This window comes from Schistocerca serialis, chromosome 1 (assembly GCF_023864345.2).
Source record: "Schistocerca serialis cubense isolate TAMUIC-IGC-003099 chromosome 1, iqSchSeri2.2, whole genome shotgun sequence".
Taxonomy (NCBI): Eukaryota; Metazoa; Arthropoda; class Insecta; order Orthoptera; family Acrididae; genus Schistocerca; species Schistocerca serialis.
In genome coordinates, this window is record NC_064638.1 from 522,209,023 (window position 1) to 522,223,678 (window position 14,656).

General features: G+C 39.5%; 1 protein-coding gene across 1 annotated transcript in view; it reads left to right on the forward strand.

The window, feature by feature from the left end:
• The window catches only part of LOC126474463 (erythroid differentiation-related factor 1), a 233,225-nt gene that overhangs the window by 101,231 nt on the left and 117,338 nt on the right, over positions 1–14,656 (forward strand). Inside the window, exons 11-12 of the mRNA XM_050101939.1 lie at positions 7,376–7,632; positions 9,599–9,975. Coding sequence (XP_049957896.1) covers positions 7,376–7,632; positions 9,599–9,975 — 634 coding nt within the window. The remainder of the gene's footprint in view (positions 1–7,375; positions 7,633–9,598; positions 9,976–14,656) is intronic.

Below are 14,656 nucleotides of genomic sequence, written 5' to 3' on the forward strand. Positions count from 1 at the left end.
ATTACAACTATTTATTTGTATAGCAGTTCATTTAATTGCACAACAAAATTTCCCTAGAAAGTACGACTGTAATGCAAACGGAACTGTGAGTGGGTGATAATCCTCTCTTAAAAGATTTACAGGCTCAGTTGCTGATATATTACTGAATAATCAGTACCGTAATACACGTATAATATAAATGTCACACACAAACTGCACAATGACTAAATGATTTTAATCCAGTCTACATATTTTATTATATCCTGAGAGTAATAAAATAGTGTAAGACATTCATTCATTTGGTGAAATTTCCAAAGTCACGAGTAAAATGTGAGAGTGATCCAAAAGAAATTGAGGTAGTTTGGTTTTTTTTATAAGGAAACACATTAGGGAGAATATCTATTGTGAAGCGGTGGTAATTATTCCAAGCCCCCAAAAGAATTTTTAGCAGAAGTTTCTTGATCTGCCACTAAAAGTGATTTTAATCACTTCTCTATGGGAATTGAAGAGTTATTAAGAAAAAGAAGAGTTCCTCCAGTGGATAATTCCCTGTCATTTTAGATTGCACATGAGCAAAAGAAATTGCTGTTTTAATCATTTGGTCACCAGTGTGGTAAAGTAATTTTAATGGAAAATCTCCATCATTCAGTCTCTTCGTAGTTTACAGTACACTACTCTCAGTTTTAAGGGTAGGCCCAGGAACTTGGTACTATCTCATTCCTGCAACTGTTGCTGTATGCATCACTTGCATCTGAAACATGCAATCGGACTACAATGCCTGACAAAAAGAAGGGAAGCACCCAGAAGGGGAGGAGGAAATTCAGTGAAACTTCACAGTTTGAGAGGGTCTATTGCCTTATTTCAGTGATTACAAAATCAAGTCAAAACTACAAATTACGTGGCAGTATGAACCACCTTCTTGATATGAAGGTACCCTCCCAACCCACCATGGCCTGGATGCAAGTACTGATTTGTAATTTGGTTGGCAAAGGTGTCATAAAGCTGTTGCATCCTCACTTGAGGTAAGCTGGACCACAACAGTGTAATTGCTGATGTGCTGGATACTACCACTAGGACGGAATTGATGTCCGAACTATTGAGAACTGATTGGGGGATCGTGCTGGCTAAGGGAGTATTAACATCACTCAGATAGTTCATAGAGACATGTTCCATTGTTAACAAGCATTATATTGTTGAAAAATGGTACCATGATACTGTCACGAGAAGTAACACATGAGGACGCAGGATGCTTGTGATGTATCATTGTGCTGTCAGAGTTCCCTCAACCACTCCCAACCATGACCTGAAGACATACGCAGTGGCTTCCCACACCATGATGCCAGGAGTAACACTTCCGTGCTGCTCCAAAACATTGGAAGAATATGACCTCTTCTCAGGTCACCATGCTCAACACAGCCATTGGTGTTGTGTTAATGGCAGCCTAGGCATGGGACAGTAATTTCCTAGTCCAGCTGCTGCTGGCCTCTGACCAAAGATGTGGAATGACATAGAATGTTGCAGGGAGTCGATTACTTTTTATCAGGTGGTAGGCATATATGTGAAGGTGTCGTGAAGTGCTTACGGCACACTGTTGTGATCCTCCCTTGTGGTGGTCAGAAGTTGTTGACTAGAACTTTAATGATGCATATGCTTGTCCTCACATTCCAACATTGGGCCTTAGTCACACCCAAATGCTCCAAAAACCTGGATGTTGCATGATTTAACCAACCAGCCAAATGGAGATTCACAGACCCCTTTCAAAGTAAGTCAGATGCTGAAAACACTGTTTCGTATGAGTACGCTGCATCTCCATGTTCTTCATGGTATTCGCTCAACATCTGACACTGTTCACGTTCCTTATGTACCACACAAGGCCTGGTAACAACTCTTGTGTTGTTCCCCTATGTGTGTTCAGATTCAAATGTATTGTTATCTTGAAACTCTGAAGTACTGCATCTATAATTTAATTTTCTTCTTGGATGATGTCAACACAGCTTGTGGGCTTCGTTACCACTGCAGTTGTGCTTGTGCTGAAATTTGAGAATCTGGAACCAATTTTTAACCCCACACAGGTAGGAGAACAGATGATAACACTGCAGCTGCCATCCCACCTTGAAAATGTGCAGTATCCAGTCATATAATCTCCACATGCAAAACAGATGGCAAAAACCCATAGAGAGCTTAACTATGTAACTATCATACTGTTTCAACTATTGTGACCATTGTTCATTGGCTGGCTAGACATAGGCCAGAATGACGTGCTACGCCATGTAATTCCTAGCTTAGATGAATGATTTCACAACAGATGTATAACTTAAGTAAAAACTGTTGGCCTTTCAGTTACTAAGTTGTCATTACGTCTTCCATCTTATGTATATTATTGCATCAATTATTCTTTCCAAACTGGAATCTGGAAGGTATTAGTTTTTTTCTGTTGCTACTGTTAGATTACTTTGTCCAGAAGCTAGTTGAGCATTGCTGCAAATAGCCATTCATTTAATCCATTCTCAAATTCATTAGATGCAGTAAAACCATAAATAACTGTGTCATAATCAACTTGCACATTGCTTTAATTCATTCACACATGTTGACTAACTACAAATAGGGCTGATTAGCCAGTTACACTTTTAGCTTGACCTTAGAGTCTTCAGCTGAGTTAAAGTAAGAGATAAGCTTCACTGTCCATACTAAATCAAGCTAAACTCCCTTAAAAATGTAGAAGCCCAACTGTATCATTTAGCATTTTTTTAAAAAGGTACAAAATTCCTTTGTACAGAACGTATAATTATTGTTACCACCCAATTGAAAAGTGTGTAAACCATAACCAGATTTTATCAGTTATAAATTAAATATTTGAAACTTAGTATAAAATATACTATTGTGTGTGTGTGTGTGTGTGTGTGTGTGTGTGCGTGTGCGTGTGCGTGTGCGTGTGCGTGTGCGTGTGCGCGCGCGCGCGCGTCCCTACTGAATTTATTTCAATGACCTACTGCAGCCAAGTTCTTCATTTCTCTTAAAATCTTTTGTATACAAACGACCACTGTATCACAGTCATGTCTGTTCTGTTTGGTATGGCTGACAGAACAGAGACCAAACATATATAGTGTGAGAAATGTTGGAGGATGTGAGAGAAATCATTCTGAGGAAAGAGAGATTTTGAATATAATTTCTACATGTGTAGACTGTTTAAGATTCTGAGGCTTACTCCAAAGCATTTTGAATAAGTCTCAGAATCTTTAGTACATTAGAGGAAACATTCCTGGACTGTAGAGGTCTGGAAGATATACTGAGATAAGTCAGTTTAAAAACATGAATGATTATTGTACCAAAATATGAAGGAATAAAGTGATCATCTCGGGTATTGTAGGTGTCACTTCTTCAAATTCACTTGAATTGTGAATCCCTTGAGTCTTGATACATAACTACAACCACTCTGAGCCTTTGACATCGTAAAATGTATCCCAAGACACATTTTTAGATTCGTGAGTCAACCCATGTGCTTCAGTTCACTTAACAATAGGCACGAGGCTGTGGATATTCTACTTCAAATCTTCTTTTTGTCTCTCTTAATCTTCCATAAATATTTAAAGTTATTATTTGATATAACATAAAGTTCAAATTTAATATTACAACTAAATCACGTACTGTCCTTTTTGTGAGTAACCTCCTTAATTTAAAAACCAAATCAGTTAATAATCTTAATATAAACATCAAAAATGCCATATAAATTGACACCAAATGCTAATGTACAACGAAAATCTATGCTGTTATTTTGAAACTATTGACCAAATTCTGTCACATAAATTTTACACCAATTTGGGTGAAACTTTGGATCAAAACTAAACTTGTCCCAAATAGTTCGATTGCAGACATCACCTGAAAAAAGAGGGTTGGTAATGGATAACATAATATTTGCTTGAAAGGTTGTAAATTTGGAACATTTGTTTTAATCTAGGCTGTGTTTTGAAATATCATAACTGCCGTTAGTGTCTGACATTTGGTTAATCCTGATGTTTGATTCAACAGAATGCACATTAACAGTTCTGTGACAAAATTAGACTGTTTAGATTCGCCACGCCATAACTCCCATTTCACATTTATGGTAATAGACTCTAATCCTGATTTTCTATTAGTTACTTCCCATGTTTTCTTTGCGAGACTTTGTGAAACACTCTCCTAACTTTTGAACCAACATATCAACTTTTTTCCTTTCAGTCAGCGCTAGTGATCTTGAGTCTGTCATTAAGTACAGTGATTGTCTGTTCCTCTGTCTGGCAGGATACTTTTCAAATGTAATGCCTTGACCATTTATATTCATGTTAGTACATCAGTCCATTATTTTTCAACTCGGCCACTTGAAACTTTATCTTTAGATCTTAATTCTTTTACTAAGTTATCATTTTGAGCTTTTAACTTTGTTAGCTTCTTCAATACCTCTTCCGTCTTGTGGGTGATTGCAGGTATATGCTTAAAAATAATATTTAATTGACAACTAATCTTTATTTATTAAAACTGTCATGTTAAGTAGATAACTTTATTTAAAAAATCTTCTGTACACAAATGCAGTGTAACTACTCCGTAACACACACAGAAAGATAATAATAAAAAAAATTGACTTCAGTGGAATTTAACAGTGTTGCTTGCATGGCTCACACATCACGACAATGATGGGAAACTGGAGTGCTGTATTCAGTGAACTGTGTTGCTGTTGGTAAGTGTGCAGCTGACATTGCAACTGCCCACTGCTGTGGAATAGTTTTGGACATGATGAAGCATTAGTAGCCATTTGTTGTCTGTCACTGATCTTCCAAGTCGATGACTGTATAAATTTTTTGTTGTTATTCATTGACAGATTATTTCTTCTCAAATCTCTTTATCTCCATATATATAACTACTTATTTATGTTTTCAGTGAATAGATTATAAATCTACTCACCAAGCGGCGGCAGGGGAACACACATGCAAAAGGATTTAACATTTACAAACTTTTGGAGCCAGTGGTTCCTTCTTCTGGCAGAAGAGTTGAAGGGGAAGGAAGAGGGATGAAGGAAAAGGACTGGAGAGGTTTAGGGAAAGGAGTACAGTTCAGAAAAGTCACCCAGAACCCTGGTGCAGGGGAGACTTATCGGACAGGATGAGAAGGAAAGAGTGGTTGTTGGGGACTGCACCGAATGAGATTTGGAAACCTGAGAGATTAAATGTGGAAAACAGGCTAATGTGCAAGACAGACATTACTACTAAAATGTTATGCATGAGTTAATAAGAGCAGAAAGCTGAGGGCATTGTATGTAACAGAGGTAGGAGGGGGGTCAGCGAAAAATAGACAAGTCAGAAAATGAAAATGGAGTAAAGAAAGGAGTAGTTACTGTGAATAAATGCTGAGACACAAGAAATTAATGTAAATTAAGGCCAGGTGGGTGGCAAGAACCAAGGACATGTTGTAGTGCGAGTTCCCACCTGCGGGGTTCTGAGAAACTGGTGTCTGGGGGCAGAATCCAGATGGCGCTTGTGGTGAAACAGGCACTGAGGTTATGAATGTCATGTTGTACAGTATACTCTGCAACAGGATACTGCATTTTGCTTGTATACAACCTCTCTCTCTCTCTCTTGCTGTGTGTGTGTTTGTGTGCGTGTGATAATTAAGTTATATATAAAAACAAAGATGAGGTGACTTACCGAACGAAAGCGCTGGCAGGTCGATAGACACACAAACAAACACACAAAATTCAAGCTTTCACAACAAACTGTTGCCTCATCAGGAAAGAGGGAAGGAGAGGGGAAGACGAAATGAAGTGGGTTTTAAGGGAGAGGGTAAGGAGTCATTCCAATCCCAGGAGCGGAAAGACTTACCTTAGGGGGAAAAAAGGACAGGTATACACTCGCACACACGCACATATCCATCCACACATACAGACACAAGCACTGCTTGTGTATGTGTGGATGGATATGTGCGTGTGTGCGAGTGTATACCTGTCCTTTTTTCCCCCTAAGGTAAGTCTTTCCGCTCCTGGGATTGGAATGACTCCTTACCCTCTCCCTTAAAACCCACTTCATTTCGTCTTCCCCTCTCCTTCCCTCTTTCCTGATGAGGCAACAGTTTGTTGCGAAAGCTTGAATTTTGTGTGTATGTTTGTGTTTGTTTGTGTGTCTATCGACCTGCCAGCGCTTTCGTTCGGTAAGTCACCTCATCTTTTTTTTTTATATATAATTTTTCCCATGTGGAATGTTTCCCTCTATTATATTGATAATTAAGTTACAGTGATGAAGATCTTGTTTAAGAGCCTTTGTACTGCTCAACACTTTTGCACACAATGAATAGTTTTCTTTTCTCATACGTAATTAATTAAGGATGTGTTTTGAAATATTGTTGTTGTTGTTGTGGTCTTCAGTCCTGAGACTGGTTTGATGCAGCTCTCCATGCTACTCTATCCTGTGCAAGCTTTTTCATCTCCCAGTACCTACTGCAACCTACATCCTTCTGAATCTGCTTAGTGTATTCATCTCTTGGTCTCCCTCTACGATTTTTACCCTCCACGCTGCCCTCCAATACTAATTTGGTGATCCCTTGATGCCTCACAACATGTCCTACCAACCGATCCCTTCTTCTGGTCAAGTTGTGCCACAAACTTCTCTTCTCCCCAATCCTACTCAATACTTCCTCATTAGTTATGTGATCTACCCATTTAATCTTCAGCATTCTTCTGTAGCACCACATTTCGAAAGCTTCTATTCTCTTCTTGTCCAAACTATTTATCGTCCATGTTTCACTTCCATACATGGCTACACTCCATACGAACACTTTCAGAAATGACTTCCTGACACTTAAATCAATACTGGATGTTAACAATGTTAACAAATTTCTCTTCTTCAGAAACGCTTTCCTTGCCATTGCCAGCCTACATTTTATATCCTCTCTACTTCGACCATCATCAGTTATTTTGCTCCCCAAATAGCAAAACTCCTTTACTACTTTAAGTGCCTCATTTCCTAATCTAATTCCCTCAGCATCACCCGACTTAATTTGAAATATAGTGTCTTATTATTACCAGCAGCTCTTAACTATTGAGGTTTAGAAGACAAATCTGTCGGGAAGACATGTAATTGTTTCTTAATATTTATGAGTTCATGATGTGGGTTTAGTCCACCTGAAACAGAATGAAACTACTGGGTTTAAAATTTCGTAAATTGTATGTACAACAGAAAGTATGCTGTAAGGGCAACATAATATATTGGTATATATTTGCAAATGTCTATGTGTGTGTGTATGGCAGGCAGATCTGGAGACAGAAAGAGCAAATGGAGTAACTATTCTGTTACTAAGTTATTGTCACTTCTATGTGGTAGAGCCATGGCCTGTTTAATATGTTGTTAAGGTCTGTTAACTGTATTTTTTACAGACAGCAAAAGTAGAGGAGAATGAAAAGCCAAAAATGGCGAAACCATTTGAGGCAATTCCTATGCCATACTCACCACTTAATAAAAAGGATCAGTGTGTGCATGACAGTTCAGCTGCTGTGCAGAACTCACAGAAAAAGAGAAAGGATTCATTCCAAAACAAAATTCCTGGTATCCGAAGTTCATCAAAGCACAAGGATGAAGGGCAACATCAGAAATGTGATGAAGAAGACCTGTCACCTAAGAGTTTGTTGTGCAGGTATGTCCTCCTTTTCCAAACTTCAAGTTTTTGTTCCTTGTTTTTCTTACTGGCACTCCATCATATTTGGTAACAGGTGCTATGTTTCATTGCTTGGTACAGTAATAGTAAATATATATTGTATCCTGGAAGTTACTAATTATTTTTATGTTCAGCAACATATGGAAAATCTTCCATTTGCTGTGCAGCTTAAATGAAAAATTCTGTTTCTTATTTCTTTGGTGTAAGTTCTCGAACCTAGTAGCCAGAACCACACAATGACATATCTCTCTTGCTACACCTTGGTAGGCTAAATTGTTCATACACAAGCCCCACATCGAATCAGCAATTAGTAAATATTGCTACCATTTTATGAATGTTGTATTCCTGTTCTCCATCATCTAGAGCAGCTTCTCCACATCATCAGTCCACTGCTTTTCTTTACATTGTTTTGCTGTGATCTGTTAATGGTAATTCAGTTATGATTTCCATAACAGCTAACTACTGCTTAGGAGCACAATGTTAATTTTATGGGCAATCATAATTTCTACCACCTTATACTCTCTGCCTTTCTTTATTGATGTTTATTAATTGTATAAATGAAATACATCATGACACAGTCTTTAGCATGAAAGAGGGGAAAGGAGGATGGTGGAGGAGGAGGAAGGGGGGGGGGGGGAGTGGAGAGAGAGAGAGAGAGAGAGAGAGAGAGAGAGAGAGAGAGAGAGAGAGATTGTTGTCTAAATGTATAACAGCTTAACTTTTTTTTTTTTTAATATCCGTGAAGCTTTTTTAATGTTGAGCTTTTTAAGATAGTCAATAATAATTTCATATATTGGATTGTCTTGTTTGGTTTCCACAAAGTTAAGCAGAAGCTTTTGCACAAGATACTCTTCTGAAATCAATAGTAGATGGAATTAATATTTTATGTATTATTTATGGCTATGATAAATCTCTTCCTTGTATGCTTTGCCACATGGACAGTACAATTTACTTATTACTGAAAATATTTTCCATTAATTGAGCCCAGAAATATTTCTGGGAACAATGAATTGTGGCCACATCCTAGAAAATATTGCTGGATGTTTTTGCGGGGTCATTCTTGTATCAATACATTTCTTGCCTAGAAATATTTACAAACTCAGGCCCCAGTAATGCTATGAAAATGGGTAAACTGAATTTATGAAAAAGAGTACAGGCCTCCTACTTTTGTCATTTACAATGTAAAAAGTAAAGAAAGAAGGGAACTCTGTTTTGTGGCTGCATTATTTTAAAGCAAGTTGAGTGCTTCCAAAACCTTAATTGATTAACTTATTCTCAATAACTAAGGATATCACACTCAAGTCAGCACACCATTCTGAATGAAATAGGCCCGTCATTCGGTTTGGCCAATAGAAATTTGAATGGCTATACCAGTTACAACCAGATTAGCAATTATTCATATGCTGCCAGCTACTGACTATACCTACCAAAGTTTGACACTGCACTTTAAAGTGTTAATTAATATTTCTGTTTATACGAGAAAATTGCAATGCATGGGTATGTAAGAAGTAAGTTTAAACAACAATCAAACCTTATTACAGCAACAAATTGCCATAAAATCTGACCTTAAAGAGATTTGGAAACATTTCAGGCTGTGTAAAGAATTTCTTCTTCAAAGGAACGAACATGTAAAATTTGACACTGACTGGATAATGTAATCCTTACTGGAACATCCTATCACAGTTACATACATAGATAGTGTTGCATTTTGCTGTGCAAGTAAGATACCTAGTTAGCAAAGGAATAAGATCTTGGCATTTGTAATGTACATTTAATCAGTACACGATTCATGATTTTAATGGGAATATCTCAAGCCCTTTTTTAATTTTCATGTAATGTTCTTGTTAGCTACATATGTTTACACAAAACAATAATAATAATAATAATAATAATAATAATAATAATAATAATGCTTTTGTCTTTCTTTTATATTCACTGTTTTCAGGCTTAAAGCTGAGACGATGCCTACATGGCAACAACCTGCGGCAACTGACAACACATTTTGGAGATCTCATTTAAGGATATTGCTCTATGAAAAGGCACGTCTTGTCTATGCAACTTTGGCAGAAAATGAATATTCTGCAGAGCGTTTTGGGAGTACATTGCGTTACACTGCAGCAGTTTTATGTTGTCAGAATCTTCTGGAGAGGCTTACAGGCTCATCTGCTTCACCAGGACTTGAGAGTTACCTCCTGGGTCGAGCTGGTGATGCGTGCTTCCGCATAGTACAGGACTGGGTCTGTGTAGAACGCCATCGGCAAGACTTCTCACAACGTATGGAAATGGATAAGATTGTTCTTGGTGGAGAAATGTACTTAGAAGGTAGCATATCATCACGTAACTCATATTTTCTGTATCAGTTCTATTGAATAAATAATTCCATAACAGCCAGTAGAAATGTATTGGTAGCTATTGTGTATAGTAATTCACTTTACAAATAGGTTTATGGTTGCAAAAAAGAGTTTCAAGTTTAATCCTTACATTAATACTCATATTTCACAAGTGTTATGAGAGTTGTGGTAGTAGCTGTTCACTACTGCGGTTCAATGTTTTCAAGTAATGTTCCATTCCCAGTGACGAATGAAGTGGGATGGAGGAAAAGAGCTGAAATAATTCAGCAAGATTTTAATTTTAGTGTCCAAATCAATAGTCCATGGGCTTCAGCAAAGGTGTGTTTTGGCGTAACCGTGTAATATCTGAAGCAGTGGAAAATCCAGGATGAAATGTAACAATATTATGAAAAGAATAGTTTCTACTCACCATATAACAGAGATGCCGAGTCTCAGACAGGCACAACAAAAAGAATGTCACAAAATAAGCTTTCTGCCAACAAGATCGTAGCCAAAAATATACCACACACACACACACACACACACACACACACACACACACAATCACAATGCTGCAACTCAGTGTCTGTGCTACATGTTGAATACTAACTATCCTTTTCATAATATTGTGTAATATTTTAGCAGCAGTTATCCTTCACATCATCAGGTGCTAGTGAAGAATGAAATAAGTGCTATGATCTGGCTTCCTCGTTAGTAGCTATCTTTTTCTTAATTCTGATGTACTGTCATACTTGTGGTAGACCAGAAACCACATATTCACAAGGTACTCAATCTCTCTCACTTTTGGGAAAAGTATTTTAACACTGGAGTGGGTGCGCCAATTTTTGTAATACAAGTGGACCCATGAGGCACTTGGTACACATTTAAGAAATACCTGTCTTCATGTTACCAAAATAAACATGAATGAGCGAAATCACAGTTTAATCTTAGTTCAGTTCAACAACAATGAAATAAATGTACATTATATGAGGTAAATCACTGTTTAATTAAAAAATAATAAAATAAACTTCCATTATATCAGTTTGATGCCGCATACAAGTCTTACCCCACAGTAATGACACACTCAAAGCAGTAAACAAAGCAGTTGCATCAGATCACAGTCAAACACTAATTATTTTGTATACAACTGCCTCATTGTGGGTGTGTGCTGCTAGATGGGAATCTGGGTCAATTTCTTGCACAGATTGTACATGTTTTCACCTACCACATAGTTTATTTTATATTACTGCTGCTCACTTGGACATATGACAGCACATCTTAGCACTGGGTGAAATGAAACAATAATGAAGGAATAGGTAAGGGCTCACAGTTGTAAAGCAATAATGTTATGTGTATTACTTTAAAAGTGTGGAAAGGCATGCTTAAGCGTTCTGATTACCACTTGCAAATCATGATTACTTTGGCTGTGGCTATGTTATTTTCTTTGTAAAGAGTGTACGTTGTTCTTTGCCTGCGGTCATTTCTCTCTTGAGTGAACATCACAGAGGAAGACTGAGATGAGTGATTGTTGATTTCTGTCTGTGTCAAATCAGTGCAGTCATATTCAGTCACCATTTGTGTGATGATGAGTATTAATTTTGACATGCCAGAATCCATATTGGTGAAGCAACAGAAGGCAAAACTGAGTACCAGTACTTCTGTTCATGGTTTAGATTATGTGGTATGCACTGACTTGATAATCTGTCTGTGTTGTGACTCGCCGATCATTCAAAGTGCCGCCACGCAATTACGCGCGTCGTCTACATGCGGCGCTGTCTGCCAGCCATGCAGCAGCCGTGCCACCTAAGCGGCCAGCCAGCCAGCGGCCGCTAGACTTGGACTCAGTGCTCATTCGAATGTTACCGTGTTCACATGTATTGCTTTGTCAACTTGCTCAGTGACTTATATGTGTTGTATCGTTTCGAAATATATGTGTTCAACTTGATGTTATAACAACTGGCGACGAGGATGGGATACAAACCCACGTGTGCAAAGCACTCACGGATGCCCAACAAAAGTATTCTCAAATTGAAAAAAAAAGCTTTGGCCATTATTTATGCTCTTCATAAGTTTGGTGTTTTCCTCTATGGATCCAAATTTCATCTTGTTACGGATCACAAACCACTTGTTTCCGTGTTTCATCCATCATCGTCACTTCCCGGCAAGGCTGCACACCGCCTCCAGCGTTGGGCTCTTTACTTGTCTCGTTTCAATTATGAGATTCATTTCCGGCCGACGGCTCAACATGCGAATGCTGATCACTGTCTCGCCTTCCCTCTACTCTTGTTACTGATAATGGTCCGCAATTTGCCTCTTCCGAATTTGCGGATTTTTGTGCTTGTCACGGCGTTACACATGTCACGGCCCCTCCATTCCATCCACAATCAAACGGTGAGGCTGGTCCGCACATTTAAGGCTCAGATGCGGAAACTCCTTACTACTTCTGCTGCTGATGATGCGCTTCTCCAGTTTCTGGCTTCTTACCGTTTCACCCCCATGGGCGACCACAGCCCGGCTGAGCTCTTACATGGCCGACAGCCCCGCACGCTACTTCACCTTCTGCGGCCTTCCACCTCACGGCCGCGGGTGCCTTCGCTTGGCCAGTTCACCAACAACGACCTTGTCTGGGTATGGGGATATGGCAAGTGGCTAAAATGGAGTCCGGGCAGCATCTTACGACACCATGGCCGACGCCTGTATGAAATCCAGATGGACACGGGTGTTGCAGTGTGTCATTCGGACCAGCTTCAGCCTCATGTGCTGGCATCACCTGTTCTGAATCCCGCTACACCACCTTCGGCTCTACCTGATGCTCGGGATCTTGGCATCTCTCATTGCTCACAACGCAGCCCTCTCACCGTCATCTCGATGCCAGTACAAGAACGGACGCCACCGCCCATGCAGGAACCGGATGACCATCATCTGTCGGAGCCAATCTACTTGCCTTCTTCTCCTACGGACGCCGACACATCGGCCATGTCTCCTGTTATATCAACTGGACTTGTCGCAATGGGCAGATTGGTGCACGGGGCCCCAGCCAGTTCGACCCCTACGTCTCCTGTCATCTCGTCCCGGTATCATCGGGGACACTTCCGTCCGTACAGGAAGCCTCCTCCTCGAGACTTTACGGCCAGTCAAAGAACACCTATGGACGTTAGCACTCTACAGGCCACCTCCATCAAGACCAGTGCAAAAATTTCAAAGGGGGGAGAAGTGCTGTGACTCGCCGATCATTCAAAGTGCCGCCGCGCAATTACGCGCGTCTTCTACATGCGGCGCTGTCTGCCAGCCATGCAGCAGCCGCGTCACCTAAGCGGCCGGCCAGCCAGCCAGCGGCCGCTAGACTTTGATTCAGTGCTCATTCGAATGTTACCATGTTCACATGTATTGCTTTGTCAACTTGCTCAATGACTTATATGTGTTGTATCGTTTCGAAATATGTGTGTTCAAGTTGATGTTATAACAGTCTGTCTGTGCAATATCTGTGTAGAATCTTAGGGGTGGCATCTGTAGGAAGTACGCAAAATATTCTATTAGGTGTAGCATTTGCCCTAGTCTACTCGTCTGCAACCATAAAAGATTTTTCTCAACAACTGCTAAATAAAGTTTCTTAAGGCACATATGCATATTTAAGTTCTTTTTGAAATCATAAAAATAAATAAGTAAAATCATTGTTTTGGATTTGGTTACTGACAATTTCTAATAGTCTTATATTGTTGACACTTGCAGATAATGGTTAAACTGAATGCTGCTACCACCTGTGTGTCAGTGGACCAGACCCAAGTCATTCTCAACACTTTTAAATATCCTCTTCTACATTTCTCCAGATACACGAATATTTTTCCTTTTCGCTAAACATTTAATTGTTCACTTTGTGTTTAATTCCTATTGCTGCTGTAATGGGCAGTTTGGGAATGTTGGAAGGAAAGTAAATCTGCACAGTGGACTTTGCCTTCTTCTCAGTACAGTGCAGATGGTAATTCCTGTGGTTGATAAAAATAAGTCACATATTTTAGACACACTAAAGTGAAATCAGAAATTCATAAATATGCCCCAGAATGAAAGGTTGCACTGAATCAGATTAACAGGCATGGCAGGCCATACAATCTCATTTTACACAAATATGTGAAAGATAAGGTTTTTTTCCAAACTGTGGAGTGGATTGGAAGGATGTAGTACATTGCTGAATCCTGTTATAAATTTGGGCCACAGAAAACTTACAATATTTATCTGAGTTCACAGATATTTTCACACCACATTCCTCCATAAAGCACAGGCCTAGAACAGGTTGTTCCAACTGTGCCCCATAGGCCAGGAGCACTGCTGGGACCCATAAACCCACTAGCGGGCTGTAGTAGTTAGTTGAAGCTGCCTACCAAGTAGCCTGTTACACACACTCTGTGTGTGCACCACCCACATGTGGCCAATCCTGCCCACGTGGACCTGACTTTTGTAGAACTGTCACATAGGCTTCTGCCTGGTTGCCCTTCCCTAGTTTCCACCTTCAGCCCACCCATGTCCATCCCACCTGTGCCCATGGGCAACCAACTGCCCACTGGTGAGCACACAAGTTAGATCAGCCTAGCCTTGTCCAAATTTGACTACAGCATATTGAAACACTGGGCTACAGATTTTCTGAAACTGTCAAGCAGGAAGTGAAATGAGCTTCATGA